General features: G+C 44.5%; 1 protein-coding gene across 1 annotated transcript; it reads right to left on the bottom strand.

Annotated features, from left to right (window-relative positions):
- Positions 1-471: 471 nt before the first annotated feature.
- On the bottom strand, positions 472-25,223 carry CAPN14 (calpain 14). The gene is made up of 20 exons (XM_067294682.1): positions 24,968-25,223; positions 21,938-22,007; positions 20,887-21,005; positions 19,933-20,069; positions 18,724-18,898; positions 17,961-18,026; positions 16,468-16,553; positions 15,137-15,211; positions 14,307-14,470; positions 13,424-13,599; positions 10,733-10,932; positions 10,154-10,190; positions 9,219-9,281; positions 7,420-7,477; positions 5,634-5,698; positions 5,164-5,232; positions 4,938-5,016; positions 3,727-3,843; positions 2,964-3,019; positions 472-2,680 (listed from the first exon to the last, which is right to left on the bottom strand). The coding sequence occupies exons 1-20, from the start codon at positions 25,196-25,198 to the stop codon at positions 2,654-2,656; spliced, it is 2,070 nt and encodes a 689-aa protein (XP_067150783.1). The 5' UTR covers positions 25,199-25,223; the 3' UTR covers positions 472-2,653.
- Between the last annotated feature and the right edge of the window lie 1,780 nt (positions 25,224-27,003).

Below are 27,003 nucleotides of genomic sequence, written 5' to 3'. Positions count from 1 at the left end.
CACCCAGGAGCGTGTCTTGTGGCAGTGAGCTCTAGCTGCAAAAGGGCCTATTTACAAAGGGCCAATTACTTCCTTTCAATTTCATCTCAATCTTACTCTTCTAGAATACCTGATCATCCAGCCTGTCTTATGCATTCCAGACATTATTTGCTATTCATGTTATTTGCACCAGTCTTTTCCTGAAAGGGCCTTTATTAGCAGTTCTAATCCTAAGCCACAGCCTTGCTTTTCTTTGATTTCTGCTAGAGCAATACCACCCACTGCAAAGCTCAGCATCTCTATAACTGCTGTGGTTACAAATGAATGCATCTTTTGGCAGTCTTTTAGGTCATTTTTCTACAATGCACATTGTAAATGAGGAGTAATATATCTTCAGAATTGCCCAGAAAACATTACTCTGTTAGCAATATAAAAGCCTTACAGTGTCCGAGTAGGTGCCCTTGCCAAAACATTTTATTGTGAGCCAGATAATTCAGTTTGAATTGTACACGGGTTGGTATAATCATTCCAGTAAAGCATTCTTTACAATTCTGTAACAGCAAGTCACATGGCTCAATAAAGTTTATTGCTGCAAATGTTTAGTGATTCATGGCATAGATGAATTCTGTTTCTTTCCTGGATCAAGTAATCAATAGCAAAATAATCTCCTCAATTACTTTACTCTGCGTTAAATAGGTGTGAAGTAAGTAAGTACAAAATCTGATATAAAAAACAATATGTACAACATTAAAATGTAAATGTAAAACTGCCATTTGAAAATGGGTGCCCTGCACCACAATTTCCCACACCGCCTGTGGCAGAGGCTATTTATGACCAGCACACAGAAGTCCAGCATCCTGCCAGCCTTTAATGATTCTTGCTCACCTGATGACACACATTGGGTAACAAAACCTGGTGGGACCAACAATTTTTCCATCCCATTGTGCCCAGCCCAGCACTGCTGTGAACTCTCTGCACTACACAGACTTCCCAGCCATCCAGGGCAATACATGTGGGTGCCAGGGACCATCTGTTCAGAGCAAGACCTGCGCTCCCTCTAACACCCCTTTCAGTTCTTCCAGTGCTGTTCTTGCACACAGTAAACCAGTGTTTGTAACATCCTCCACTTAGCCGAGCGCAAATTAAGTCAGGCTAATTTAGTTTGCACTGTCACATTCAGCTGCAAGTCACAAAAGGAAACAGAGGCATGACAGTTGGGAGAGGGCACGTGCTTTATGACGGGAATTGCTAACAGAGCCTCTTTGGGAGCCTTGCAGGGCAGCAGTGCTGCGACATCCATACTCAAGGGCCCTGGCAGTCCCTGCTCCCTCTAACCTATCCTGCCTCACAGAACTGAACCCTGTGGCTCCAGTGACACCGCAGCAGGCCACTCATGATAGACATATCATCTGCTATAATCAGAAGAAGTACAAACAGAACTATCTATTTACCTGGTTCTAACAAAAGCACTTACCATAAAACCAGTAAGAAAATAATGCTGTTTAGAAACAGACTCTGCTAGAGAATAAAGAATAGACTGTCATTTTAATTGTTTAATGAGCCCTGATTGGGAATGCTTATACGAGATGGGGTTTCTCTCCAAATACGCTCATATTGTTGCAAAGACTTCAATGCAGTGGTGAGCACATATCTGAGCTCAGGCTTTTACAGGTGTTTACCTTTCACCCAGTCCTCCTCAGTCCTCACACAGGACATTTATGAGATTAAACACTAAAATTTTAGAAAAAGCCACAGGGAAGGCTGCCTATGCAAAACTATTATTAACTCCTTCCTACAGAAGTGTTAGAGTATGGTCTTTCATTACATGATTGTTCCCACAGGAGCCCTGTTTCTATTCAGTGTCCAGCCTAGACCATGCACTGGAGAAGAGACAACTGTCCTGTCCACAGGAATGCAGAAAAGTCAAAATGGCAACCTGTAGCAGGCATTTAGTGTGGAAATTTTCAGTCCAAATAGGTAAATGGTAAGAAAGTGAAAAAAAAGGTCCTACAGATAGATATATCAAGTAATGTTAACACGGTGTTTCATGTGAATAGTCCCACTTCTAACACATTCTCTAACACTGTTCACAATTATGCACCCAGTTTCCACTACTTAGTTCAGATAGTCTCTACTCTTTCTTCCCCACAAGCACATAGACCCTTGCCCACTACCATGGGCCTAGCAGCTGCAGAATTGGGATTTGCCCTTTTAGATGATAAGCCACTCAGGGCAGGGACTGTTCCTCTCCCAGGCTGAAGAGACGTTTAACACAGTAAGGCCCCATCATTAAGTACAGCCTGTGGACACTATCACAACATATATCATACTATAAAAACAATGATGTAGTATCAGCATTAAGTAGCAACCCCAATGACTCAGCCTACATGCTCCATGGTGTCCCACTGTGCACCCATAGTGGTAGGCAGCCAGCAGTCTGTTCTCAGAAGGGATGTCTAACATGAAATAAGACTTAAAATAAATACATTAATTAGCAAAACTTCATTTCACTGAGTCTATGGTCATTAGACCAACTCTGCTTTAGGTGGGACTTTCATGCAAGGAAAGATTGCAGGGCTGAGCCCATAAAGTGTGATACCCACAGAAAGTGGATACAAAACAGCGTTCCTCATTGTGGTACAGGTCTGATTGTCCTCTACTCTACAGCGTTGCTTCAGGAGTACAGAGTCATCATCATCCACTGCAAAACAATGGAGAAAGGGGGCTGAACTCATCCATTGCTGTGAGAGCTCTGCAATATTCACTACTGAACTGGAACATGGAGCACTGGAGATTTCCTGTCTCCAGCCACAGCAGAAGCCACAGCCAGACACAGGACTTGGAGCCTGAAGCTCCCTGTTGTTTCAGACCTAATCTTTAAGTGATCAGGCAAAAATGCCTTTTTTTAAGGCTACAAAACAAAGCACATGATGCTGCTTGTAATGGAAGGAACTTGCATTTGTCACTCATGGAACGGGCTTTACCTCAGATTCCTGGAGGTATATGCCTTTGCCATCTTGCGTTAAGTTGCGAAAGGCCTCTGTGTAAGAAATAAATAAGCATTAACTTGATAGCCAAGAGATCAACACCAACCGAGATCCACTTTCCAAGCAAAAACCTCAAGGGCAGAGTTTTACTCTATTCATGTGTGTGTGTGTGTGTGTGTGTGTGTGTGTGTGTACGCACTTCTCTGTTCTGACTCTAGAAGATCCCCGAGGATTGGGACATGGACACAGCTGAATAAACTCAGGCATGTCACTCTGTCCATCCAGCAGCCTTTTCAGATACTGCTGTCAACCCTCCAAATGCAGGAGGCCCCAGCCTCACCCACTACAGTTTGAGACATCTGGGAGGTGTCTATAGTATGCATGCTCACAGACATGAATTGTCTCATCCTCGTGCCTGCAGTCCCACCAAAGGTATATTCCAATACCTTCTGCTTCCTGGAAGACAAGCAGCCTCCATCTGTAATTTGCTCACATCTTCTACAGGGGCTGGTGCAGACCTACCCCCTGCAGGGAGCAAAATCACTCCAATTTGCAGAAAGTGACTGGCAGAAAGTTAAAGAGGGAGAGCTTGATTTCCTCTGTTTCTGTCCCTTGCTTTGAATTGATTACTCCTCGCTTATTCTTGTTTACCTGAGAAGAAACCCAGACTTTCTATTTTGACCTTGCCACTGCCAGCTGGAATAGATCTGGAAGGGCTGGGGCTCTGCCGGGCAGCCCAGCGGCACAGCACCAGCCTCACCTCCCATGATCTCCACTCGAAGCATGAAACAGACAAAGCTCTCAAAGCTGATCTGCAAGTCAGCGTTGCTGTATCTGATTGCCATCAGGTTACAGACTTCATTGCTGAGCGAGATGCCTTCAGAAAGGGAAAAAAGAAAAACGGAAAAAACAGAATAAGAGGGCAACTCCCAGCTGTTATAAGATGTCCGTGCAGCTGCCTAGTCTTCACCCCTTCTCCAACACCTCCCTTTCTCAAACTTCCCCTACAATTAGCTAACAGGGACCAGTCCAAATAGGATCATCCAGTGGAAATAGATCTGAAAGAGATGATTTCTTCTACTCACAGTCCCCCCAGACATGGAATAAAACACACATAGGTATCCTTTGCTTATGAGTGAGTGGGGGTAGTGACAGCAGCTGTATTTAACAGCAACACTGCCCAAGAGGGTAGGAAATGAGATGAAAAAGAAAATCCAGAGGAAGCTGGTAGACAAAGCATCAGTCCCAGTGTCAAGCAGCATTTGCAAGGGATGGAAGTATTTCATACTCATGGCCTGAGATTTTAGTTTGTTTTAGCAGAAGTCCCCCTGACTTTTTCACTGCACTTTCACTAACTCAGGTGAACCAATCACCAAAAAGATGAGGGATCATTTTAGCTCTAAACCTGTAAAAGGAGCTAGATGACTGAGCACCAACTCCCACTCAAGGCCCAGTGACAGCACTAAAGCTTGGCCTAGGTATCTGGCCCAAGGTCTTCCTTTCTAGATCAAGCTTCAGACTTAATATTAGTGATGTCTAGCACCGGTATCAGTTCTGTACAAGTCCCAGACTTGCAGGTCCAGTGCCTGAGCTGGTGTCTTTGGCAGAGCTAGCAATTTAGACAAGCTGGATCAGACCTCCCACATGCATCCACAGAACCCTTCACAACCTTTTAAAGTGAAATTAGTAACGAACAGGAAGGGGTTTAAAAATTGGGTCTAAAATAGACAGATGCTTTTGTCTCTGATTACTATCAGTATGAGGCCACAATGGGGCAAAGATAAAGTAGCACATCACACAGTGAAATCATTTTCAGAATCTTTTTACCCTGCTAAAGAGAGAAGCAGAGATGGCTAAGACGATGCAAGTCTGATGTTTTCCACTTTCTGGCCTCTGCTACAATCCTCAAGATGTTTCCCAGCCCTGGGCTTTTCTGAGGATCAGACTTGCTAAGATGTGCTGTGGGCTCACCTGTCTCCTGTACAGCTGCATGCAGTTCCACCAAGTCAAGCCTTCCAGATCTGTTAATGTCTCTTTTTTGGAAAACTTCCTGGTGAAAAAAAGGAACATTTTTTTTTAGAAAAAAAAAAGAAAAACAAAGAAAAACAAAACCTGAATAAACAAAAAAAGCAGAAAATGCTGAAGGGATTGTAAGCAGGGAGATATTGTAAGGGAAAAACAGGAATGATTCCTGTACCAAGTAGAAAAGCAGCCTCTTCCACAGGACTCTGAACTCCTGAATACTTAGTGTGCCAGTGGCATTCAGCTTCGTGGAAGAATTAAGGTTGGAACATATCAATTAAATGTCAGAGAGCACCCATTACATAAAACACAAACAAACGGAAAACTCATAGCCACTCTAACATTTACACAATTATAACATGAGGATAATGATTTCTTAGCCCACAAGCCCATCCATAGGTTTGATCCTGCTCCCACTAAAATCAGTGGAAGCCTGCTGCCGATTTCAAAAGCAGCAGGAATTAACCCTTTCCCAAACCAATTTCATTCCCTCACAACTGTTATTATGGAGGGTGAGAAGTTCAATAAGCAGGGACATATCCTCATAGTAAAGAAATCACAGTGACACCCCATTTGCCCCAAGAAATAATGCTCAGGTAAAAGTATTAAATGAGTCAGAAGTATCACTCATGCCAAGAAGGATACATCCAGGAGTGCCAAGATACCCTGGCAGGCATCCAGACTGAACCTCAGGTGAAAGTTCTGGAAACCTGGAGAGAAAAAGAAGAAAGATTGTTTGGAGGAATCACTTGATTGATTACTTGATCACACAGCACTCAGAAAAATGGAGGCTGACAAAATTCCCCCCCATTTGAGAGAGCTCAGGCCCCAAAGCCTCCGTGAAACTTTTCACTCACTCGAGAAAATGCATCATTTATGATGATAAAAATATGAGGCAACGGGATGGATTCTACTAGTCTCAGAAAAGCCAGTATGAGCTCCCCGCAGGCACACAATACGGAGTGAAATATGGTGCACTATCTCCAGCTATTAGAGAAAATGGAAGGAAAAGGACATCCAAAGCTGTAATCCCAAACAAAATTTACTGCATGACCTTGAGCAAAGTCACTTGACCTGAAGAGCTTTGGGGAACAGCACTGCAGATTAATTGAAACCCTTGTGCTTAGAGTCTCCGTCTCTCTGTCTCACAGACACTGCCAGCCCTGTTAAAATAATTAAAAGTGTACAGGCAGGCATCACTGAAAACACATGAGGAGTAACAGAAATAGACTCTAATCTCACCACAAATCATGATTACAGATGGTCTGCAGACTTCCTCAGAGCAGAGGACAAAACCATAACTCACCAATCCCCTCTCTGCAGAAAGTGAAGACATTTTAATCTTGCAATAGCCCTGTTTATTAAATATGAATCAAGTAAAGTTTTTAAAGGAATGCCTTAAAATTGATCACTTAACTCGGTCTTCTCACAGATAACACAACGCCTGGTGGGTCACTTTGGAAAGACAGAACAGCTATAGTCCACCTTTGCAGAAAAGGGAGCAACATCAGACATTTTCAGCTGAAGTGGAAAAGGGATCACATCAAATGTTTATTCACCTTCTTTGCTGTCTATAACTGCTGGACAGTGCATTTGTGTGTCGCACATAGCTTGTTACCAGTGAAGAAACTGGGAAAGAAAACCGTACTCATCTTCAGCTCCATAACTTCACTGTTGCTGTTCAGGGGAAACAGCTACTGCAATATCTCGCTGCTGTTCAGGAAGAGTTACTAGTGACCAGGGATCAAATTAGGGGCTTGCGGAGTGCTCTGGGCTGCCACGGGCATGGAAGTGGATGTCACAGTCCTCACATAAGAAACATCCCCAGGGCTCACCTGGCTCTCACAAGCACGAGTTACACAGGCGCTGCAGGCTCCCTGCACTGCCACCTTATCTCCCAAACACGAAGAGAGCAAGGAACGCCTCTATGCAGTGCGTAGCAGGGAAGAGTCAGAAAGAATAGTGAGCATGAATCAGGCATATCAAGATAAAGACAAGACCCCTTGTACTGCCTATCTCCTGCAGACCAGGCTAGCTTTTTACACTTTCTAGCAGCGGGACTGCCAAGACTGTTGCAGCAGCACAGGGTGAAATGAGATACAGTTTCAGAATCGAGGCTGAGGTCAAGCCAGGTTTGAGGTCAGATTCAGGGTCTGCATCTACACAGCAATATCTACTGCTGCTCTTTCCCCACATTCTTTCAGTAGTTGAAATTCAAATTACACCAGCTTCACTTGCAAAACTTCTACCATCTTGATTCACAGCCTGAGCAAAACCTTTCTCTTTAGAAATCTAACAAGGCATCAGAACAGCCAGTCCAGTCAAACTGAAACCAGTTTCTCTTTTCCCAGAATTCAAGAAACAGGTGCAAGAGCAGAGGCTTTTCTCTAAGAGGGTTTATTTTACAGAAACATTATTTCTTAGTACTTACTTCTCCAAGATACATTATTCAGGATCCTCTGGAGCTGAACAGCATTTATTTCAGGATTCTGTGAAGAGAATTTTTTTTTTACACACGCGCACACACACACACACACACACACATATATACACACACACATATGGAGAGAGAAAATTGATTTAATACTATATATATATAGTATTATATAGTATATATATAAAGTGTATATAGAGTGTGTGTGTGTGTGTGTGTGTGTGTGTGTGTGTGTGTATTATATATATATAGTATTAAATCAGTTTTCTCTTTTGTTTTCCCAGCATGCCCTGTCTTCATTCTCTGCTTTTCTGCCCCACTCCAGCCACTGTGGAAGTCAAAAGAAAGAGTCCCTTTGAATATGACAAGACTCTCAGCCTGCAGAAGCTACAGTCTTCTCTGGTGTAGGTTCTCAGGGCTCGCAGAAATCAATGCAGTAGTGCAGATTTACACTGAGTGAGGATCCAGACCATTAACCTTTAAGTCCTGGGGCCATCTGTCCCATCAAGCACACTGTCAAGAGAGATGCTTCAAGTATTTCCCTTTTATCATTTACAAGCAAATGAAGAAGTGGAAACTTTGGAATACTTCCTTTCCAAATTTTTCAAAGCAAAGGTTTCCCCCCTTGTTAAACAAACGTCACAGTTTCTAAGAACTGGAAACTTGAGTATGTTTGGTGGATTTATTTAAGTATCACTTTTCAAAAAAATCAAAGCCTATTTTCAGATCATTGAGATATGTCAGGGTAATACATTGAGAAATGACAGTACTTCCATCCGTGTCTGTGCACAATTGTGCCACCTGACAGCAAAGGACCAGTACCTTGCAGCATGTGACAACCTCTACCACATCTGAAAGCCATATCATTTTCAAAATCAAAATCTTAAAGTGGCAAAAAAGCACATCTGCCTGTTTTTAGCAATATTTTGATAGAAGCTGTTGCTATCAAAAGTGCAAACATGTTTTTGTGAAATTTTCTGTTTGCCAAATACAGGGTATTTTGCTAAATAAATGCAATTTTTTCCAAAAACTGAAACATCTGCATCTCTCAGAGCAGCTAATGGGATACCAAAGGTCAGCTCCTTCTCAGATCAGGGCCAGAGAGATCATTGACAAGAATCTTTCACCCAGAGGATTTATCTTGCACTAGCAAAATTATTGAACAAAGGAGGTGATGGGACACCTTATACCTACTTTGCCTCACAAAGCAAGCTAGCAGCCATCAACCTGCGATAAAGGAATGCGAGACAAGTGCCAATATTTCAGAGGGTGTTCTCCTCTAATAAAGTGACTTTCCCCAGTGAACGTAAGAATATCCTTCATGGTAGGATGTGTCCCTGTAGCCCAGCAGTCTGTCCCCAACACTGGGGGTAGAAATTAATATTTAGGGAAAGCATGTGAGCCTGGGATTAGGGATGTTAGAAAGTACCTCTCTGTCTGGTCCTTTAGTATCTGTCTGGACTTGCTGTCCATCAGTTTGAATAACCCTTTTTGAGCCTGCTGATTCTGTCACATCAACAATGACCTGCAGCAGCAAGTTCCAGGAGTTCACTCCCTGCTGTGTAGAGAGGTTCTCCTTTCATCAGTGCTAACCTATCCCTAAGCTTTCTTGGTGCTTTGTAGTCAAACCTGCTGAATGGAATCAGTACTGTACACTTATCTCAACCTCCCATGACCCCTCTCTCTTCCCCACACTTTCACCTCCAGACTCCTTTGTACATCCATGTGCTTTTACTTTGGTAGAGTTACATAATAGCCTAGAGGACTTACCCTTTGCAGCTCATGCATGCACTTACCTGTTTAAAATGCTTTGTGAAGAAATCTTCCCAAATCTTGCCTTCATACCTATCAACAATTTCCTTTAGGATATAAGAAAAATCATTAATTCAATGAAGAGAAGTGTGATCCAAGACATAATCACAGAAGACACTTTTTCGGAACTGTACTTCCTTCCCCCATCCTGCCACCTTCTACCCACCGCTGCAATCAGTGCTATTGTCACTAATGCAGCTCATTGCTTGGATAGTTCCCACACGCTACTGATTGGAAAGAAACATTCAGATCACCCACAGCAGAAAGAAACATCTTCCCTCCACAGCAGCCTGAGAAGGAAAAAAGGATAGAGCTCACTCCACGCCAAGAAGGAAAGGAAGGGTCTCTATTCTGCTTTATCTGGGAGAGTAGAAGACATGAAGAGAAGGAAGGGCCTTGTTTATGCCAGTGGAATGGACTGTGCTGTAACTCCCCACCCCTTTGCACTAGTTGCAGATGTGTACAACCACATGGCCAGTGAGCTCAGTTATTCTGAAAACAACCTATGGACCATTTCATGAGAACAGTACTGCTCAGGTCTCATAACATCTTCAAAACTTTCAGGGCATAAAAGGAGTGGGGAGGAGCACCAGGAGTGGACAAGGAGTCTCCTAAAGGCCATGGATAGGAAAAAACTGCAGAGTACGATGATTCCACCAAAAGAAAGAAGTTTGCATAAAAGGCAGCTAACAAACAAAGGTGTCAAATAATTGCCCCCCACCCCGTCAGCATTGGATTGCATTTGTCGACATGGTCAAAGAGACTGTGCCTGTAAATCCAGTTGCCCCTTTGGAAGTGCCACAACACGAGCACTCATATTCTCACTCAGCCTCTCCGCAGGACAGAGCAACAGGAAAATCCTGAAGTTCAGGGCTGAAGACAGAACCCCAGACCTCCCACTGCCCCCAAACCAACTCACCTTGGAGAGTGTGAAACTGGGGTTCTCACCCATCTCCCTGGAAATGCAAAAGAGGGGGCATGTTAAGGAGATACCCCGGAGCTGCATGTTTGTCTCACTACAGGTGGCACCCCCTATCCCCAGGTAAGGGCCCCACCCTGCTCTCGCACCATATGATTTTTCCCCAGTGTTACAGCTGCATTAGGGAAAGTGACCATGCCTATAAGGCTCCCAAGGGCTGCTAGAATTTGAAATCTCCAAGACACCTTTTCTGCACAAGCAACCACTCCACCGCTGCCAGCAAGGTCTCATAGCAAATTGATGGTGCATTTAAAAGTGTTTTCCCTCTCCAGTCTCAAACATGAGGGTGTTGCAGGAATACCTTGCATAGGCCTAGCTCAACTCTCCTTGAAAGGATATGGCCAAAAGCAGCGCCTCAGTCACTGAGCATCCTAAGCTAACCAAGACCCACAGCCAACCCCTGCAGAAGACAAAGTGCTCTGGCTTTTGCATAATAAAGTTCTTACACTGCCCTAGAAAGACCTGCTGCCCCACCATCCCAGAGAATTAGCTGTCAGCAGAGGGGCAGCAGCATCTCACCGAAGGACATGCTTCCGGGAGAAGACTCGTAGGATGAATTCGGACTCCTGCTGAGGCTCCAGGGTGGATGGAACAATCACATAGACACCAGGCTCCAGGTGGAAGTCCCGAGTCACTTCCCGCTCATCCACAAAGAGCTGGTGTTTGTTCACAGGCTGGTGACAAGTGAAAAATGCCGGGGGCAGCTTTTTATTGCTTTCCTGGGAAGAAACACAAAAGAAATGTCTTCCACGCTAGCTGAACAAATGGACAAAAGGCACACAGAAATCGCAGGCAAGACAGAGACAGCCTGCCTTTATGTCTTGGACTTCCCTGCAGCACAAGCACAGGTAGATAACAGGGACCAAAGGGCTCTGTCTCCTGCCAGGACATGCTCGTACTCACCGCATACCATCCCTGCTCAATTCTAAAATTGAAAAGAATGAGCTTCCTGCAACCTTATCTACAACTTAATAGACTGCAAGGAACAGCAGTGTGGACTGGGAGGAAAAGTAGCTTCTGACATCCTAAGCTACTGCAAAAGTCATTTCCACATTTGCAGAAGTGGTTGCAGGTAGGAGTTGCTCTAAAAACTGCTCTTCCCTAGTCAGACCACTCCCCTTATCCCATAAGTATTGAGCACTTTGTCTCCAACTTGTCCTTTGCACTAGGGATCTGGGAGTAGATGACTTTTTGGAGTACCTGTGATCTGAACATACTGCAGAAGCAACCTAATCCCTACTCCTGACTCCATGCATGTGTCCCTGATCTGCCTAGCATTTTCGACTCTCAGACATTTCAGTCTGCAGGCACCTTTTTGCAATGGGAAGATGGATCAAGTGTTGATCCAGGCAACACTAAACTGATTAATGCCACTGAGTGCCCAGTACACAAGCCAAATAAATAAACCCACCAGCTAAGACCACTGTCACCTCCTGATCTTGGCTGTTCCCCAAGACATTTAGCCATTTCATTCCCCAGCCTAGCGGCAGAGATGCTATTCCTCTTCCTTTGTCAGTATTTTTCACACTAATAGAGCAACCTTTCTTCTGAGGGATACAGGGTTGCTCTTCTCCATGCCCTGTATGTTAAATTCAAAGTTTTTATACTTCAGTCAATACCATGTTGCTGTAATTCCAATTCTTTAGAGGCTCTTGGTTCACCATCTCTCAGTCTTGATCTGGGCAACTGATACAAACCTGAAATTGAACTCTGGGCTGCCACCAATCTCCCTCCCACTCCATTATCAGTGGTGCTGCACAGCAGTGTGCTAGGGCCACACTCTGCCATCTTCCCACATGGTTACCATGCTGGAAGCACGGTAACAAGGAACATGCTGTCCTTACCATACACCCAAACTAGTTCTTTGCCAACCCAAATTCATGGGGACTCTGATTTTAGAGGTATTCTGAGTGGTAATGGAGGGGAAGATATGCCCTTTCAGGATAAAAGGAACTAAATCTTACCCTGTTTTACATAGCCCTCTGAAGTTGGGGCAAAAATTGGGATGTATGTGGGGGTTTAACTTCCAGAGCCCTTTCTCAGGTCCCAAAGGTTCCTGGCTAAAGAAAATGCTGGGCTCAGGAAGCAGAAAAAAACACCTGCAGTATCTGCTCCAGAGCATCCCTGGCCAGGAATGAACCTGAGCAATAGCAGGAAGGACAACACACTGATGCCACTTCTAATGCCTAGGAGGGCCCAGTGCAGAAGCTGAACAAATAACGCCCCCATTCAAGACATTTGGGCCCTCTTGATATGGATGTTCTTCTGAAGAGTCAGTTGATATCTCTACATTAACAGTGACTTACTGTGATGCCTTATTGAACTTGAATACACTGTTATTAGTTGCTGGCCAAAGAACAAAGGCAAAACCAACCCATCGACACCACCATAACAGCTGCATCAGACCAGGTCCCCCAGCAAAGAGCCAACATCAGTGACAAGGGACTCACCTGTAGGCTCACCTGCAGGAAAAAAAAGAAATAGAGCATCTCTCAGCCAGGGAGCCCTCTGGGTCACATACAACACAGCCATACCGTTGCACTGGGGAGCGGCTATGTAGGTCCCGCGGGATCTTCACCTCCTGAAACCTTAGCTCCTTCATTAGAAGACCTTTCCCCACACCCATCTCTCAGTAACTGTGCCACCTCACAGCAGCAACAAGAGCTGTGGCCCTGTTCAAAGGGAGGAGAGCGGCTCTACAAGGCACTCAAATAAGCAGGGAATTTGTTGGGGGGAAGTTTTAGCTCCTCCTAGTGACACCTGCTTCCCCGGGAATACATAGGAAACCTGTAACACCCACACAGGGGCTGCAGCTGCATCATACCAGGAATGCCTCTCAAGTATGGCTTTGCCATGGTTGGAAATAGCCTGAGGGCAGCAATCTTCCTGCCCCAAGGTAAGGAGACTACAGGCACCCTCTCCAAGCCCTTGCACACACTCTCAGAGAGGGCAAAATAAATCCCATCAAGCTCTGAAGCAAAAGGCATTTCTCCACTGCTCTGCAGTCTGACACCCAGCTTGCTGGAGAGGCAAAAAGCTGGGCACAGAGCCTAAGGGAGTCCAGCCCTCCTGTGCAAGGAGACTGGTCATAGGCAAGGAATAAAGAGCACAGATCACCCTGTGCACTACAAGGTCTGTAACGCTCTCCCATATGCAAGGGATGGGAAGTTTCCTAAGCTATCCAAAGAAACCCAAGAAGAATGACAAAACATTCCTTTGCACCTTGTAGAGGGAAAAGCCAATGAAAAGGTGATGAGCTCGGTTCCGGTGTTTGCTGCTGTGTTTCTGGATCAGGGATACAAGCACATTGCAGGAGCCCAGGCTTTTTTTACTGTCTTCAGCTGGCAAAACTTCAAGCCAGTATTGGGGGTTCATCCAAAATGTGTCTAAGAAGCAAAAGAAAAAAAAATGCCTTGTTTGACCTTGTTTTCCATCACAAAACTGCTTGCCATCTCCCTACATAATGCCTGGCCTCAGACTGAATGGGTCAGAGGGCGTCTGGACCTTCGGACCCCACAGGGGTTTGATCTTAGGGTACAGTTTACAAGTTTATCAGTGAATCCCCTGTGTAAGATAGAGGCAAAGCCCAGGGACAAGGAACTACATTTCTGCTGACCTGTAGCCAAGAGTTTATTTCACTTATAAAGGTATTATTATTCCTCTGTCACCTCTTGTGTCTGGGTTAGCTGACTTCAGGCCCCACCCACTCTGTTTCCAGAGGGGCTGAGCCCCTGCATTTTTTGTTCACTTCACTTAAAATACTTGTGGAGGTGCTGAGGATGTAGTAAGTTTTAAGGGGCAAGTCTGAAGTCCCAAAGTAGTTCAGTGTTGACAATTGATCCTAGGACTCCTGCAGCTTGTTCCATGCCATAACCAGCCCGCTGTCCTATGTTTGCAAGTAATGCAGCCTCTGTGGCAACAGATGCTAGTCAGAGTTCGTTAGCTGCTTATTCCTGATGTTTGTGTGGAGGATCAAGGAGGAGGAGCACGTTCCATTGTCAATTTTGTGTTAAGAGGTATAACATGCTGGTAACTGAGTCAGCAGAGAAGTGTCATCTCAGAGGCCCCCAAAAGAGTCCTAAGCACCACTCACCCCTGCAGAATCCCTGACTTCCTCCTGCTGTGCTTCCTTTAACCCATCTCCCACTCTTCAGTGAGTACATCCACTTCTTCCCATCTTCCTTGCTCATCAAGTCTGGAGTTAATTTACAGATCATGAGATCTACAAAATGAATCTTAAAATCTTGCAGAGACATCCTGGGAAAAAGAGTGCCAAGAGACACCTTGTCAGCAGTCTAGTTTAGTCCATATGGCTTATGAAAAGGAAAGGGAGTAGGGAGCTTTGAAGTTGCAGCATTCTGTGTTACATATGGTAATACTCATATTTCATCAGGCGGGAAAGAAGCAAATGTCTGCTCCAACAGCAGTATCTAGCAGTAGCAAATGCACAACTGAAGTTTCAGCAAAGGACAGCAGCACTGAGATTAAAATATCGCCACCAAAGGGACAACAGTGAAATGACACAGGCAGCAACATTGCCACCTCGTGGCACAAGCGGTAGAGAAGCAATGAGAAAAATTAACACAAGTAAGAGCTTCCCGAAGCTATCTTGAAAATAGAAGGCAGGACAAAAGCCCTTGAAAGCTGCCCAGGTCTCAGACAGCGCTGGGAGACCTGGGCAGTGTCCTGGTTCTCCCTCCCTCCTGTCATTTAAGACCAGTGCATCTCTTCCATGTCAGCACACCCACTGCTTCTCACATCATCAAACAGAGAAGGACAACAAGCCAGCAAGCGTGGGCTGTTATAAAACAGGTCACACATGCCTTGACCTAACTGGCAAATAGGAGAAAGCAAGGCACTACTTCAGCTCCAAGCACGGCCCCAGAGCTACCAGAGAAAGGAGAGACAAGACTATGCCATTACCAGAATTCTCCATCCTCCTTCTTTTTCCTCAGCAAAATCTTCTCCTTTGGGCTCAGCAACTCCCATTTATAAGAGCTGAGGGCAAAAACATGGGGTAACTAACCAAATCCATCTTCAAATTCAAAGTAAAGGACACAGCATTCCTCAACAGAAGCAGGCCAAAACCCTGTCCCCACATATCTCCATGTTTACCCCTCACTAAACAGAGGCCCCCTGTGCTTTCAGCCCTAAGAGACTCTCCACAAGCACTCCAGGTCCCACAGGATGTAAGTAAACGGCTCCAGCTTCTCCAGCAGAGGCCAGAAATGCTTCATTTCCATCAGCCAATCCATTCACTGACACATGCAGCTTCCAAGTGCTTAAAATATAAAATTCTAGATCTGCTTTGTTGGTTAATTTTCTATCAAAGGAGACATAATAGGAAGACTGTTTGGCATAATGAATGAATGACTAGGACAGCACAAGAGGCAGCTGGGAGTCATTTAAAAGGCAGGGTTACAGTATGTTCCTCATTATGCTCCTCAACAGGAACAGCTGGTATATTGTCACCAAGCGACAGACACGCACCAGAGCAAAGTTACCACTCCGCAGACAAGGTGAAAGTCACTCACATCCCCAACACCTCCCTGGGCTCTTCCTTCCTCCCCGTTCCCACCCCCAGCCTCAGCACGCAGAGTCTGTGCAGGGAATTAAGTGAAGCTTGGGAGGAAGGAACATGCTTTGCTTCAGAGAGGAACAGGGCTACAATAGCCTATGGTCTGGAATGCTACCCACTGTCTTTCACAGGTCCCAACCAAAACACCCAGCAAACGCAAATAGAGGGCCCATTTCCCTCATTAGTTGCTTCCTCTGATCTCATACTCAATCCTATTCCCCCAAACAGCCAGGATGGTGATCTTCTTCACAGCCACAATTACAACACATGCGGAGGTCACTGCATGGCCCCTCCTGTGACAAAGGACCATGTGCCCTGAAATATTTGTTTAAAGCCTCCTGAATAGCTAACCTATCCCTGTGGCCTCAAATGCCATCCAGACCACAGCAATATGGCCAGCACCTGATGTTCGTATTATGTTTCCTCTGACACTCAAAGAATGAAAAAGCAGAACTCAGTGCATTGAAGCAGCACATATGAAGTGAGCCCAACTGCATGAGCACTCACTGCTGGAGAAATATAACTCCATTGAGTCACTGCTTTGAAACCTGAGGGTCTGTTCAAGCAACTGTTACTTATCTTAAAGCTGCTCTCAGCACTAATCCATGCCTGAAGATGGCAGCATATTTCCTCCAAGAAACTTTCCCTCCTGCTCAGCATCATATTTTAAACTCACCTGTCACTCCAGTCTCCTTTCCATTCAATTTTGCCCCATGGATTTCTCAGTTTCACTAAGTTTTCTGGTCCATAGTGACAGGTAACCTGCAGAATACAGTAATACAGTGTTCACTGAGGTCTCACCAGTTCTCACCTGGTTTACATCACGGTATTATGTCTGATATTAATACAGCAATGGCTTTGCTCTCACAGATGCCAGCAAGTATAAAAGCTATGAACATGCAACTCTGAATGCAGGTACCAAAAGATTAAAAGGCTTTAACTTACTTTTTATAAGTGGAGCCAGAGATCTCACAGATTCCTAATTTGAAGACTTGACAGCATGTTCTTCCTCCTTTCCAACACCTGTTCACTCTGTGGTTATGTGAAGGCAGGACTGTACTACCATGAAAGATAAGTTCTACCCCAGTGTAACAGCACAGCACAAGGCAGGCAGTGGGGTGACCACGTAGACGAGTGCCTCGCGAACTGGGATGCCACAATCAAAGAAAAGGCAGGCTGACTAAGAGCTATACTGACAGCAAATAGCAGAACAGCTGACTTCACATCGGCTCCACATGCTCAGTCTATCCCCTACTCCTGCCTGGCCTTTACCCTGTCAGAGGTGCTAGCCAGACTGACAGACATGTAGCTGATAAAGTCTATATCTAATATCCTCCTGCTGCATGAGGAACACACAGGCATATGCCAGCCAGCTCACAGCACCTCTCCCAGCCTCCCTAGTACCTCTTGCTGAGGTACTGAATGTGCTTTCCCTCACATCTATACCACATGTCCAAAGCCTCACAAAATCCCTTGCCATCCTTGTCAGCGTCCTTCTGGAGCTGGACAAGATGGTCAGCCAACAATCCAGGAGCCAAAGGCTGGAGCTGGACTCTTTGAGAACTATTATTTTACTGTTCCATACCTCTAGACTAGATATCTCTAGAGGTTCCCCAACGATTTGTCTGCAGACCAGAAGGGTCTACCTGATATTCTCTGCACAGAAGCCTAGTCTGGCTCCCTTGTTTTAACCTTGACTCACATTTCCAAATGCAGTTTTTCATGTTTTGGTCTTTGCATTCAATTGTCTTTACCGCTGTCACCCCTCCTCTGATTTCATGAGAAGACTTTTTACTCCAAGCAGGTTTCATCTCAGCCTCCCAGCATCTCTAAAGGCCAGTTCCTTCCTCCTTACCAGCTAATATTCATTTGTAGGTGATGCTGTCAGTAGAGTCCTGTGAATCATTCCCATCCTTAGAGATATGCTGAGCTCTGACCATTAATTATCCTTCACGTCAAGCTCATGATGCTGAAATGGACATGCTTAAAGGGAATCTTTACAAAGCACTCAGTCCCTTTTGGACTTAGAATAGGGGGAGGAGTGGATCTGGAATGGCATTGAAGGAGAATATACCACAGTTGTCCTGGTTAAGGGCTGAACCCATGACTGCAACAAAAACTGCTGACATCCAGACAAGTCTGGACACAGAATATTAGGGCTGTTCTTACCTTTCTAATACCAATCACTGTGTAGGCATGGCCAGCAACAAGCCCATTCTTCATGACTTTTGTTGTCTGCATACAAGGAAGAGAAACAGCAGGAAAATAAACCTTCTATTCTACCTCTAATTACACAGCAGACTCATACCAACAGCAGAGACCTGCATCTGCATAAGCAATGACCCTCAAACAAATGAAGACTGTTTTGAACTGAAAAAAAGATAGGTCTGAGCACCTAACAGCCATATTTTGCTGCATGGTTGGAACTGGAAGTTTGAATGGGAGGGTCCCTTTGTAAACTGGTGATCTTTGGCTAGAGATCAGCTCATTTTTTCAAAGTCCAAGAAGTTAGGTTTAGATATGTAGAGCAGTAGGGTTTCCCAACAGCTGAAAGGTTAGCTTAAGGCTTGGAAGCCAAGGTTTGAAATCATGTGCTGACCTCTCCCATCTTAGCTATAAGCTTACTCCATGACTCTCTGCCTCAGTGCTCCATCTGTAAAAATGGAACATTTATTTAACAAAAATGTGAAAATGCAGCAGGTCCTTATTTAATACAAGTTCTTTGATAGATAAGTCACCTCCTAAACATAAGAAGAAGCTGAGGGCAGCAGAGAATCCATGTGCAAACCTTAGCAAGAGTGTAATTTATATGGAAACTCACAAGTAGCAGCTTTGATTCTTTAGAGGAGTCACAATGACTAGCTCAGCAGAGGGAAACAGGTCTTGAAAGGCTTTTAGCTGTGAGGCCATTTGATGTCACAACAAGTCTCACCCCTAAATGTGTCTGACAGCCCATGAGAGATCTGCTGTAGGTTGCTCTTGTCATGATATTCCACAGATCAGGAGGAGCTGCTGCCAGCTTGATCGTTATATTAACACCACCTGTGAAATCCACCAAGGCTTCTGAAACTTGCCCAACCTGCAGATCCTCATAGGAGCCATAGAGCCTAACAAAAGAGATATCAATATATTATCTGGGATATAGTGGCAGATGATAGCTTGAGACCAGCATGCCAAGGAAAGCCAATAATAAAAGTCTGCAAAAGCAAAAGGAAAGCTGTAACCAATGTTCCATTTTAGGGCATCTGCCATTTAAGAAGAGAGGAATCTAGCAAATTGACTCCAAGGTTGGCCATAGTCTGAAAGGGAATCCTTACTTCACTCATTTTCATCCCAGATCTCTTCCCTGAGCAGTAGTGAGAACATGCCCATCACAACTTCTCTGATAACTCTGCCTTAGTGAATGTTGCCTGAATATTTCACCAGAGACTGTGCTGTATTTACTGTGCCTCGAGAGCTCAATCTCCAGCCTGATTTTCTTCACCATAGCCGAGCAACTTTCTCCTCTCTTTTTGTCCTAACGCTACTGACAAATGAAAAATAACTTCCTCTCTCAATGTTAACTAGGATTAATAACAATAACCACTCCAGACAAAAAGCCCTAGAGAGAGAAGCCGGTATTCTCAGTGTGCCATGCGGCCTATTGAGTGCTTCAGCTTTGGGGGACCCCAGAGCAGGAATCTCTACCACAACCAAAGGACAATTTCTCTGAAAAGTCCCCAGGTGAGAACCCCTTGAGGGTTTCTCGAACTAATAATACAGTAAAGGAGGCATCAGAAATGACAAGTCACCCTTGAAAATCTTTATTTGTGGCCTCCTGTTCCTCTGCAGTATTTGCAAGGAAGACATCACCTTGGCCAACCCACCCCAAACAATGCTAACACTCAGAGGACAACTGCCCAGGACAGGTCTGTTTTTATGCCTACTTCTGAACCCTTGGATTTTGTACAAGGGCTTGAATTGATAACAACTACCACAGTGGCAGCTTTTACTATTTAATAACAGAAAGATGAAAACCATTTACTACACTCCAAATGAGGCAAAGCCTAGGAGATACATTTATAAATGAGAACAAACTATGTAGGCACCAAACAACGTATTTTAGAGAGACTATTTGCATAACTTGTAATGAGTCACTTACTTGGCATATGCCTTCTCCAAAAGGGCTCCCCAGAATACATTCTTATAGACTGAGGAAACAAAGACCAGCTCCCCTGCTTCATTCACTGGCAGGCGATCATCCACCACCACATCAACCCATTCACCGAAGTGCCAGAACTGTCAGGGGAAAAGAAAGAGCTGCTGTTTCCTTGGAAGGAACCTCCCCTTGAAATAACAGAAAAGGCTGAACTGAGCTGCAGGTACAAACTGGACTACCTTGTGGGGAGGACTGCATTGGGTCAGTGGGATTTGCTGACTCACCCACCCAAACAACCCTTCAGTCCTACCCAGGCAGAGGAGAAAACAAACTGTGCATCAGGTATAAAAGGGATATTAAGGGAAATCTGGCCAGTTGGGCTTTTGGAGAAGTAGTTCCTAATTGCAGGGTGGCAGAGCTGCAGTAAAAGCTAGGCAAAGGGGAGTAGAAGATTGGGTCAAATGTGTTCATGGACTGCTGACTGCTGCCACCACATAAGAAGTGGGGCTGAGGATCTGTGACAACTTGAGGGAAAGGACGGAGCAGCAGGGAAACACGATGGAGCAGCAGCCACAGCAGCTAGAGGAAGCCTGAGGAGCTTAACAGGAACCAGATAGTTGGGTGTAGAAGGAGAGGGGCAGGATCCATGGACTAAAGTGTTTCACTACAACTCTGGGGAGTGGGGGAGACTTTGACTGGATTAAAATCAGCATGGGGTACTGCTGGAGAGATGGGCCAAGCTGAGGCATATCCTCAGAGTGGCTCATAGTTGACTCCCTGCCTGCATTGCTTCACAGGAGGGGTGATGGGCTACCCTCCAGACCAGGGTACCTCCTGGCCACTTCCCCCTGGCCAATGCAAACCACATACAAATTATCTAAGGGTGTGACATTTGGCACCACCAAACATGACATGGGATTTCTGAGGACCTCCTACATTGCTGGGGAGGAGATGTACCCGGAAGTGAAAAATGCCAGCGTATTTCCTGTCAAAGCTCTGGTTTTGTGGCACAACTGCAGCCAAGATGTCCTGGTGGAACGTCAGCGCTTCCAAGGCAGCAAGGAACCAGCAGTTCTCTGCGCCAAAACAAATGGACAAACACAGTTAATTGCAAAGTCAGAGTTGTCAGCCAAGTTAAGAAATATCATTAAGATCCCAGCAGAAGAGCTATTGTGTTGATTTCTTTAAAATTATGCAGACACATAAAATGAGATGATCCAGATGTGTGCTTTATTAAACCAGACCCTGTTTGTTTTATAATTGTTCTCTCGTGATCTTTTCTTTTGGATAGTGTGTGGTTAAATATAAAATCTAACAAGAAATAGCTCTCAACGAAAACATTCTATTTTTTATTGACATTACAGGTTTTTTTTCTGTTCTCTAGAGAACACGCTATTAAAAAAAAACTTTTTCTTTTTCTTTGAAAAATTAACTTTTCACAAGAGAAAAATCATTTTCAATGGATCTCACAGGCAAGACTGTACTTATCAGACTTTGTGTCTGAGGGATTAATTAATTTAGTCCTGATCCTACCTGTTTGGCAGATACCAATTTACCTTGGGTAACAGAGGCACAAAATTGATTTTCTCAACTGCAAAGCTGGGAAGAGAATGTACCCACACTATCTAAGTCTTGGGTACATAGATAGCATGAGTCTCAGATTTTCCTGCTTCTGTGGTCTCTGTTCAGTTGTCAAGCAGCACTATCACAGACCAAGAGGTGCACACAGGCACTTCTTATTCCAGCACTAGCATGCACAGAAGCAACAAAGTGCCACTTTCAGCTTGTGGAGACACCTCTTGCCCATCAAATCCCACCTTGAAGCTTGTCAGGCTTTTTACTGAGTCTGTCCCATCTTAATAAATTGATTCATTCACATCATGCCAACTGAAATAATTAGGATATGTGCATCCTCTATTTGTATACTAAATTTTATACAGTCAAAATTCTGCTCAAATGTTCTCTTGTATATAAATACATTTATATTTACACAACAGAGCTTCCTTACCCACTAATCCTTGGCAGAGATCAAGTTGCTTTCTGTTTGCAGCATAAAATACTGGAGTCCTGTGTAAATCCTGGGAAGCACAAGACCAAAAAGAAAAGAGGGAGAGAGTCAAGTCACTCACAAGGGAGCTGTTTGAGCTTGAAGTCAGGAGTTCTCTGACTGCAGAGCTGTGATTTCATGAAATGAGAGATCCAGTGGGTTCCCAGACCAGGATGTAAAAACCTCATGGCTATATGGCCCAAAACACTCTGCCTGTTCAAAGCCTGTTCACAATACTTAGACAGGGTAGCTTTATCCCAGCAAGCACTATTCTGGTTAAGGTATAACTCCATTGTTAACACATGCTCTGATTAACTTGACCCATGCCTGGGCATGCATTTGTGTTTGGTCCACACTGAATTTGGTCTCTGAAATAAGCCAGTGGTGCACACATGTAGCATCAACAGACGTCAGCTCCCAGTCTGGTTGCTTCTTGGGAGTCTCTAGGCTGAGCATAGGGGTCTGAACTGCATAGGGAGATTATGGGGGTATGAGATAAGAGTGTCTATTAAGGTACTACATGTATTCCATTTAGCACCCCATGTGGGTGTTTGTTTAAGAATGACTGTCAGTGCAGCTTAGGCACTTTAGGAAGGCCTTTCTCCAAGCATACGCATACACAAAAAGTTGCACTTAAACCCTAACAAAACTGACAAAACTGTCTGTATGAGGCATTATAGCTACATTGGCTTAGCTTCACTAGTAAAAGTGGGCCATGAGGTGTGGTTGCCCATCATCTCCTGGTGCAGCAGAGCCAGCTGTATGCATCAGTGACACTGGCCCATCACCATGGGTGCCCACAAATGTCTCACTGAGGAGACCAACCCTTCAGATCTGCCAGTCCGGCCCCTTTGTAATTGCTCTTCAACAATTTTCAGCCAAATCAGGCTACAGTGGCAGACCTCAACTGTTGTAACCCTCAGCTAACCTGGCTGATATCTCCACACAGCTCTCGGTCTCCTCCATCAGCCCCGGGGCTCGGTGCATGAACACAGGGACTCTAGGGCTGTGATTCGCCACAGCAGCTGTGTACTCTCACATCTCCAACTGGTTTGACTGACAGTTGAGCTCTAAACTAACTGATGGCTGCTAAAGAAATTTCTCTCGCTGTGACAAGAGTGGGTTTATGAATAATTGTTCAGAAAGAAAATGCATTATTCTTTTCCTCTCACAAATGCCTCTGGGGTCAAATTAATAACCTAAGTGTCAAATTTTTGTTCCACTGTTACGACCCACAAGCTCAAGCTAATTTTCACACTGTTGGCTTCCTCTTCAGGCAGTAGCAGAGAAATGGCAAACCCTCAAAAGGCCTTTACAATAATTAGACACCAAACCCTATCCCTGATGAACTTGGGCATTCAGTTTGCAGGCTATCAATCACGGATGTAGCAAGCTACAAGCCTCCAGGCTGAACGGCACAATCTGAGCATTTTCTCTGCAGCACAGGGACTGAAGGATGCACAGCATCCTTCCTCAGAGAGTCTTTGCTGGGCTAAGTATGGCATCAGAGCAAATGGCAGTCTTCTCCAGGAGGAATTTTTAGAGCAGCAGATCTGGGAGAGAGAGGAGGCTTCAAGCCCATTCCAGTATTTCTGGGATGGGGGGACAGAATGACAGATCTGAAGGGCTCTGCTGAGGCTGGGATTTACATTGGCCTTCCCTTCCAACTCCCTCTACACTGATACAGCTACCTCTGCCTCCACGCCCGGCAGAACCCAGCTCGGGCCCTGGAGGACTGCCCTCTAGCTCTGCCTGCAGATCCTGTCTCAACACAAACCACAGGTGAGGCTGACTTACGTATAAAACCTTGAGAAGAAAGGCTGACCTTTCCAAGCTCTCCAGCTTGTTTTGCAGAAGTGTCTCTACTTTCTCGCTGGGTCTTGTGAGTTTTGCAGGAACTTGGCCCTTCTAAAAAATCGGTTAAACCAATGCTAGAGCATAACTTAACTAAAAGATGCCATCCACTGTTACCCAGCAGAATTGCCTTACAGACCCAGGAACGTAAAGAGTCAGTGGTCCTGAAATTCTCAGATATGTCTATACACTGCTTTCAGGAAGATCTGACTTTCAATGTGTTGCTCAGCAGCCCAGTAAGAACAGTATTACCTTTGCTAATAATAGGCCAGAGGCTTTAAACTAACAGACCTTATGCTAACTGTGCCAGGCCCCAGTCCTGGCCTGTTAGACTTATTATCAATTTGTTTTGAGAACTTGCTGTGTGACCAGAGCTTGGTACCAGGTGTCTCTTGTTGTGACCTACTGTTTAAGCGTGGGATAACAGCAAAGGCCTTGGAAATATGGGCACAAGTTGAAAACAGAGGCCTCAGAACTAAAAACAACTCATTGATGGTCACTTACTGGTCACAGCAGAAGCTCAACCTTGAGAGCTGGGGAAAAAAACGCTTTAAGTACAATAAAGAGAAGACTAAACAGTTAAGCAAAAAAGAAGAAACAGCCCAGCAAGAGGATAAGGCACCTGCCACTGCCTGTGAAAGTAACACCCGCAGCGTCACACAGCGTGTGGTCCACAGGACAAGGCCCAAAGGCTAAGAACTGTCTAGAAACTCAGAAATCTTCTAAAAGGTCAAAATCTTGAATTTTGGGGGAGTAATCATCATCATGAGAACTGTCAGCAGGGAATCACAGTGGGATCATCGGAGCTGCAAGCATGCTGGCTGCCTGCCCTGAGGACACCAGCTTCCCTGTTCTTTCCCTCGCCTCCTTTCCCTCCCTGCTCCAAGCATTACTGGATATAAACTTAATGAGGCTGCTTCTCATTTTTGGCAACAAACACTTCAAAGGCAATTGTGAAATGATACGTACCCCACCTTCCAAATAACAGCTGATACAACAAGTGTAATCTCTGAAGGCTTTAAGGCACACCTAAATTTAAAGTCTAAGAGCAGGTCACTCAGTCCTAACACTAAATATTTGCTGGCTATCAGCTCTAATCATCCTCTTGCATGAGAGTATTCATTGAAAATCACTTACATGTGGTCTCTTCCACTGTAGCTTTGGGGGGAGTTTCTTCAGTAGTGCCCCCGTTCCAATAGAGCTGATGTGAGCAGGGAAATTCTCATCTGTGAACAGGCACTTATTCTTCAAGCACGTCTCTAGCAACGCCTGGTAGTTCTGCTGGACAGGTAGGTTGTGTTTTTGAAAGACACTCCTGCCTAAAGGCACAGGCGACTTCTTTTTCTTTAAGCAAGGCAGCAAAGGCATGGTGATGTCCACAGTAAAGCCAGGATAAAATTTCCACAGAAGATTCTGCAGGGATCTTGCCCCTGCACAGTCCTGGTGGAAACTCCTTGTTTCTTGAGATGAGGTGTCTTCTCCAGAAGAGTTCCTGATTGTTAAAACAAGTGTAAAACGTAAAATTAATTCTGGCTTTTTAAATTTTCGCTTTAGCCAGCAGAGGGGGATGACACTCACAGAAGTGGGAGACCTAACAGCTTCTAATCTATCACCTATCACCGTGCTTTCAAGACTTAAAATTCTCTGTAGATCTGAGTGGAGTGAAGTCAAAGTGAGCAGCCCCACTGACTTTTACTGGGGATTTGAAGCCATACACACAGCTATTTTGTCACTCTCTCTGGACTATTTTAGGCTCTCCAGGGTGTTTTCAGATTACACTGCAACATGAATGACAGTCTTTATTCAATCACATTCAGTCATATAGACATACGGACATTTCCAAAAAGAAAAAAAAAAGGGAAAAGAAAAAGAAAAGGGCGGGGCACAAGTTTTAAAACAAACCAAAGGATAACAAAAAGTAGAACATATTAGGTGCTACAAAGCCATTACTCATAATCCTTCAACGGTTATTTTGACATCTTTACCTCATTTTGAATAATGATACAACCTCTCCCCAAGAGATCACATTCCATCTTGCTGATTACCACAAATCCACACATGAAATCGCATGCAGAGAGTTTTCTTCTTGGAACATTCAAGACAGCTGTTTCTCATCCCCCTGATAAAAACAGCTAAGAATGATTTCATAAGCCTTTTTTCCTGCCACATACACATACGCTAATATTGGTAGCTATGCTAAACATTAGCAGCCATCACCTTTTGCTGCAAGTGGTGGGCTCCTTTTGCATGGAGCAGGAGATCAGAATGAAAAAAACTCAGCAGATACATCATGGCCACCAGTGGTAATAAGGTGACCACAGCCCTCTTACTACAGTGTTGACTGAAGAAATGAATCAAGCTAGAAAGTGCAATAAATGGCTTGCATGCCGTAATTACACAGTATTTGGAAGGCTTCCCTGCAGAGGAGGCTCTGTGAAACTCAAAGTCACTGCCCTGGGCAGCCTAGGAAACTAGTCTCAGTTAGAAACCAGTTGATTGTTATTCCCATCGAAGTCCTAGGTCACTGGCTTTCCTCATTAGAAAGCAAACCAATCACAGATTGCACCATCCTCCCACACAGAGCTCCCATTTATTAAAAAAAAACACTCTACAACTGATTCACCAGGCTTGATTCTCAAGAACAACCAACAGAAAATCTTCAAAAGACAACCTTGGAAACAAAAAATGAAATTTCTATTGGACATGACAAATTTCAGATCACAAAAAAGGATTTAAGTGCCCAACAACAGGTCTACTTTTCTCCAGATAAAAAATACTGTTTCTCCCTCAAAACCTTGCCTCTTTACACCCACTGATGTTCACGGCTACAACAACATGAGCAACAGACAGAAAGAAGGATTTTAGGCAAAAACAGGAGGAAGAAATGGTCTGGAGACTCCACTCTATATGGACAGAGAGACAAAAAGTGTCTGAAGAACAAATCCTCATTTTGATGCTCCCTAGGACAAAAGTGGCAAGCAACTGACATACTTTGAGCTATTCTGAAGAGCAAATACTTGAGACCTGATTTTCAGATGAGCAGAGCATCCACAGTGCCAGATAAAATCATTGTAACCAGTTCATACCTCAGTCCAGTATTTATCTGAAAAACACCTAAGCCTTATAGATAGGCTTTGAAACCCAGAGATGGTATGAAAAAACAGTACTTTCAA

The sequence above is a fragment of the Apteryx mantelli genome, chromosome 3, assembly GCF_036417845.1.
Source record: "Apteryx mantelli isolate bAptMan1 chromosome 3, bAptMan1.hap1, whole genome shotgun sequence".
NCBI classification, from domain to species: domain Eukaryota; kingdom Metazoa; phylum Chordata; class Aves; order Apterygiformes; family Apterygidae; genus Apteryx; species Apteryx mantelli.
This window is presented reverse-complemented; position numbering and strand designations above follow the sequence as displayed.

What these genes read in the sequence shown, in the direction of transcription:
- CAPN14 (XM_067294682.1), bottom strand. Translation starts at nt 25,198, where the DNA reads ATGCCTTTGCTGCCTTGCTTAAAGAAAAAGAAGTCGCCTGTGCCTTTA. An exon ending in CCAGTTTCACACTCTCCAAG is followed by an intron (nt 9,282 to 10,153) that starts GTGAGTTGGTTT and finishes TATATCCTAAAG; the next exon opens with GAAATTGTTGATAGGTATGA. An exon ending in GAATAATGTATCTTGGAGAA is followed by an intron (nt 5,699 to 7,419) that starts GTAAGTACTAAG and finishes TTTTCTCTCCAG; the next exon opens with GTTTCCAGAACTTTCACCTG.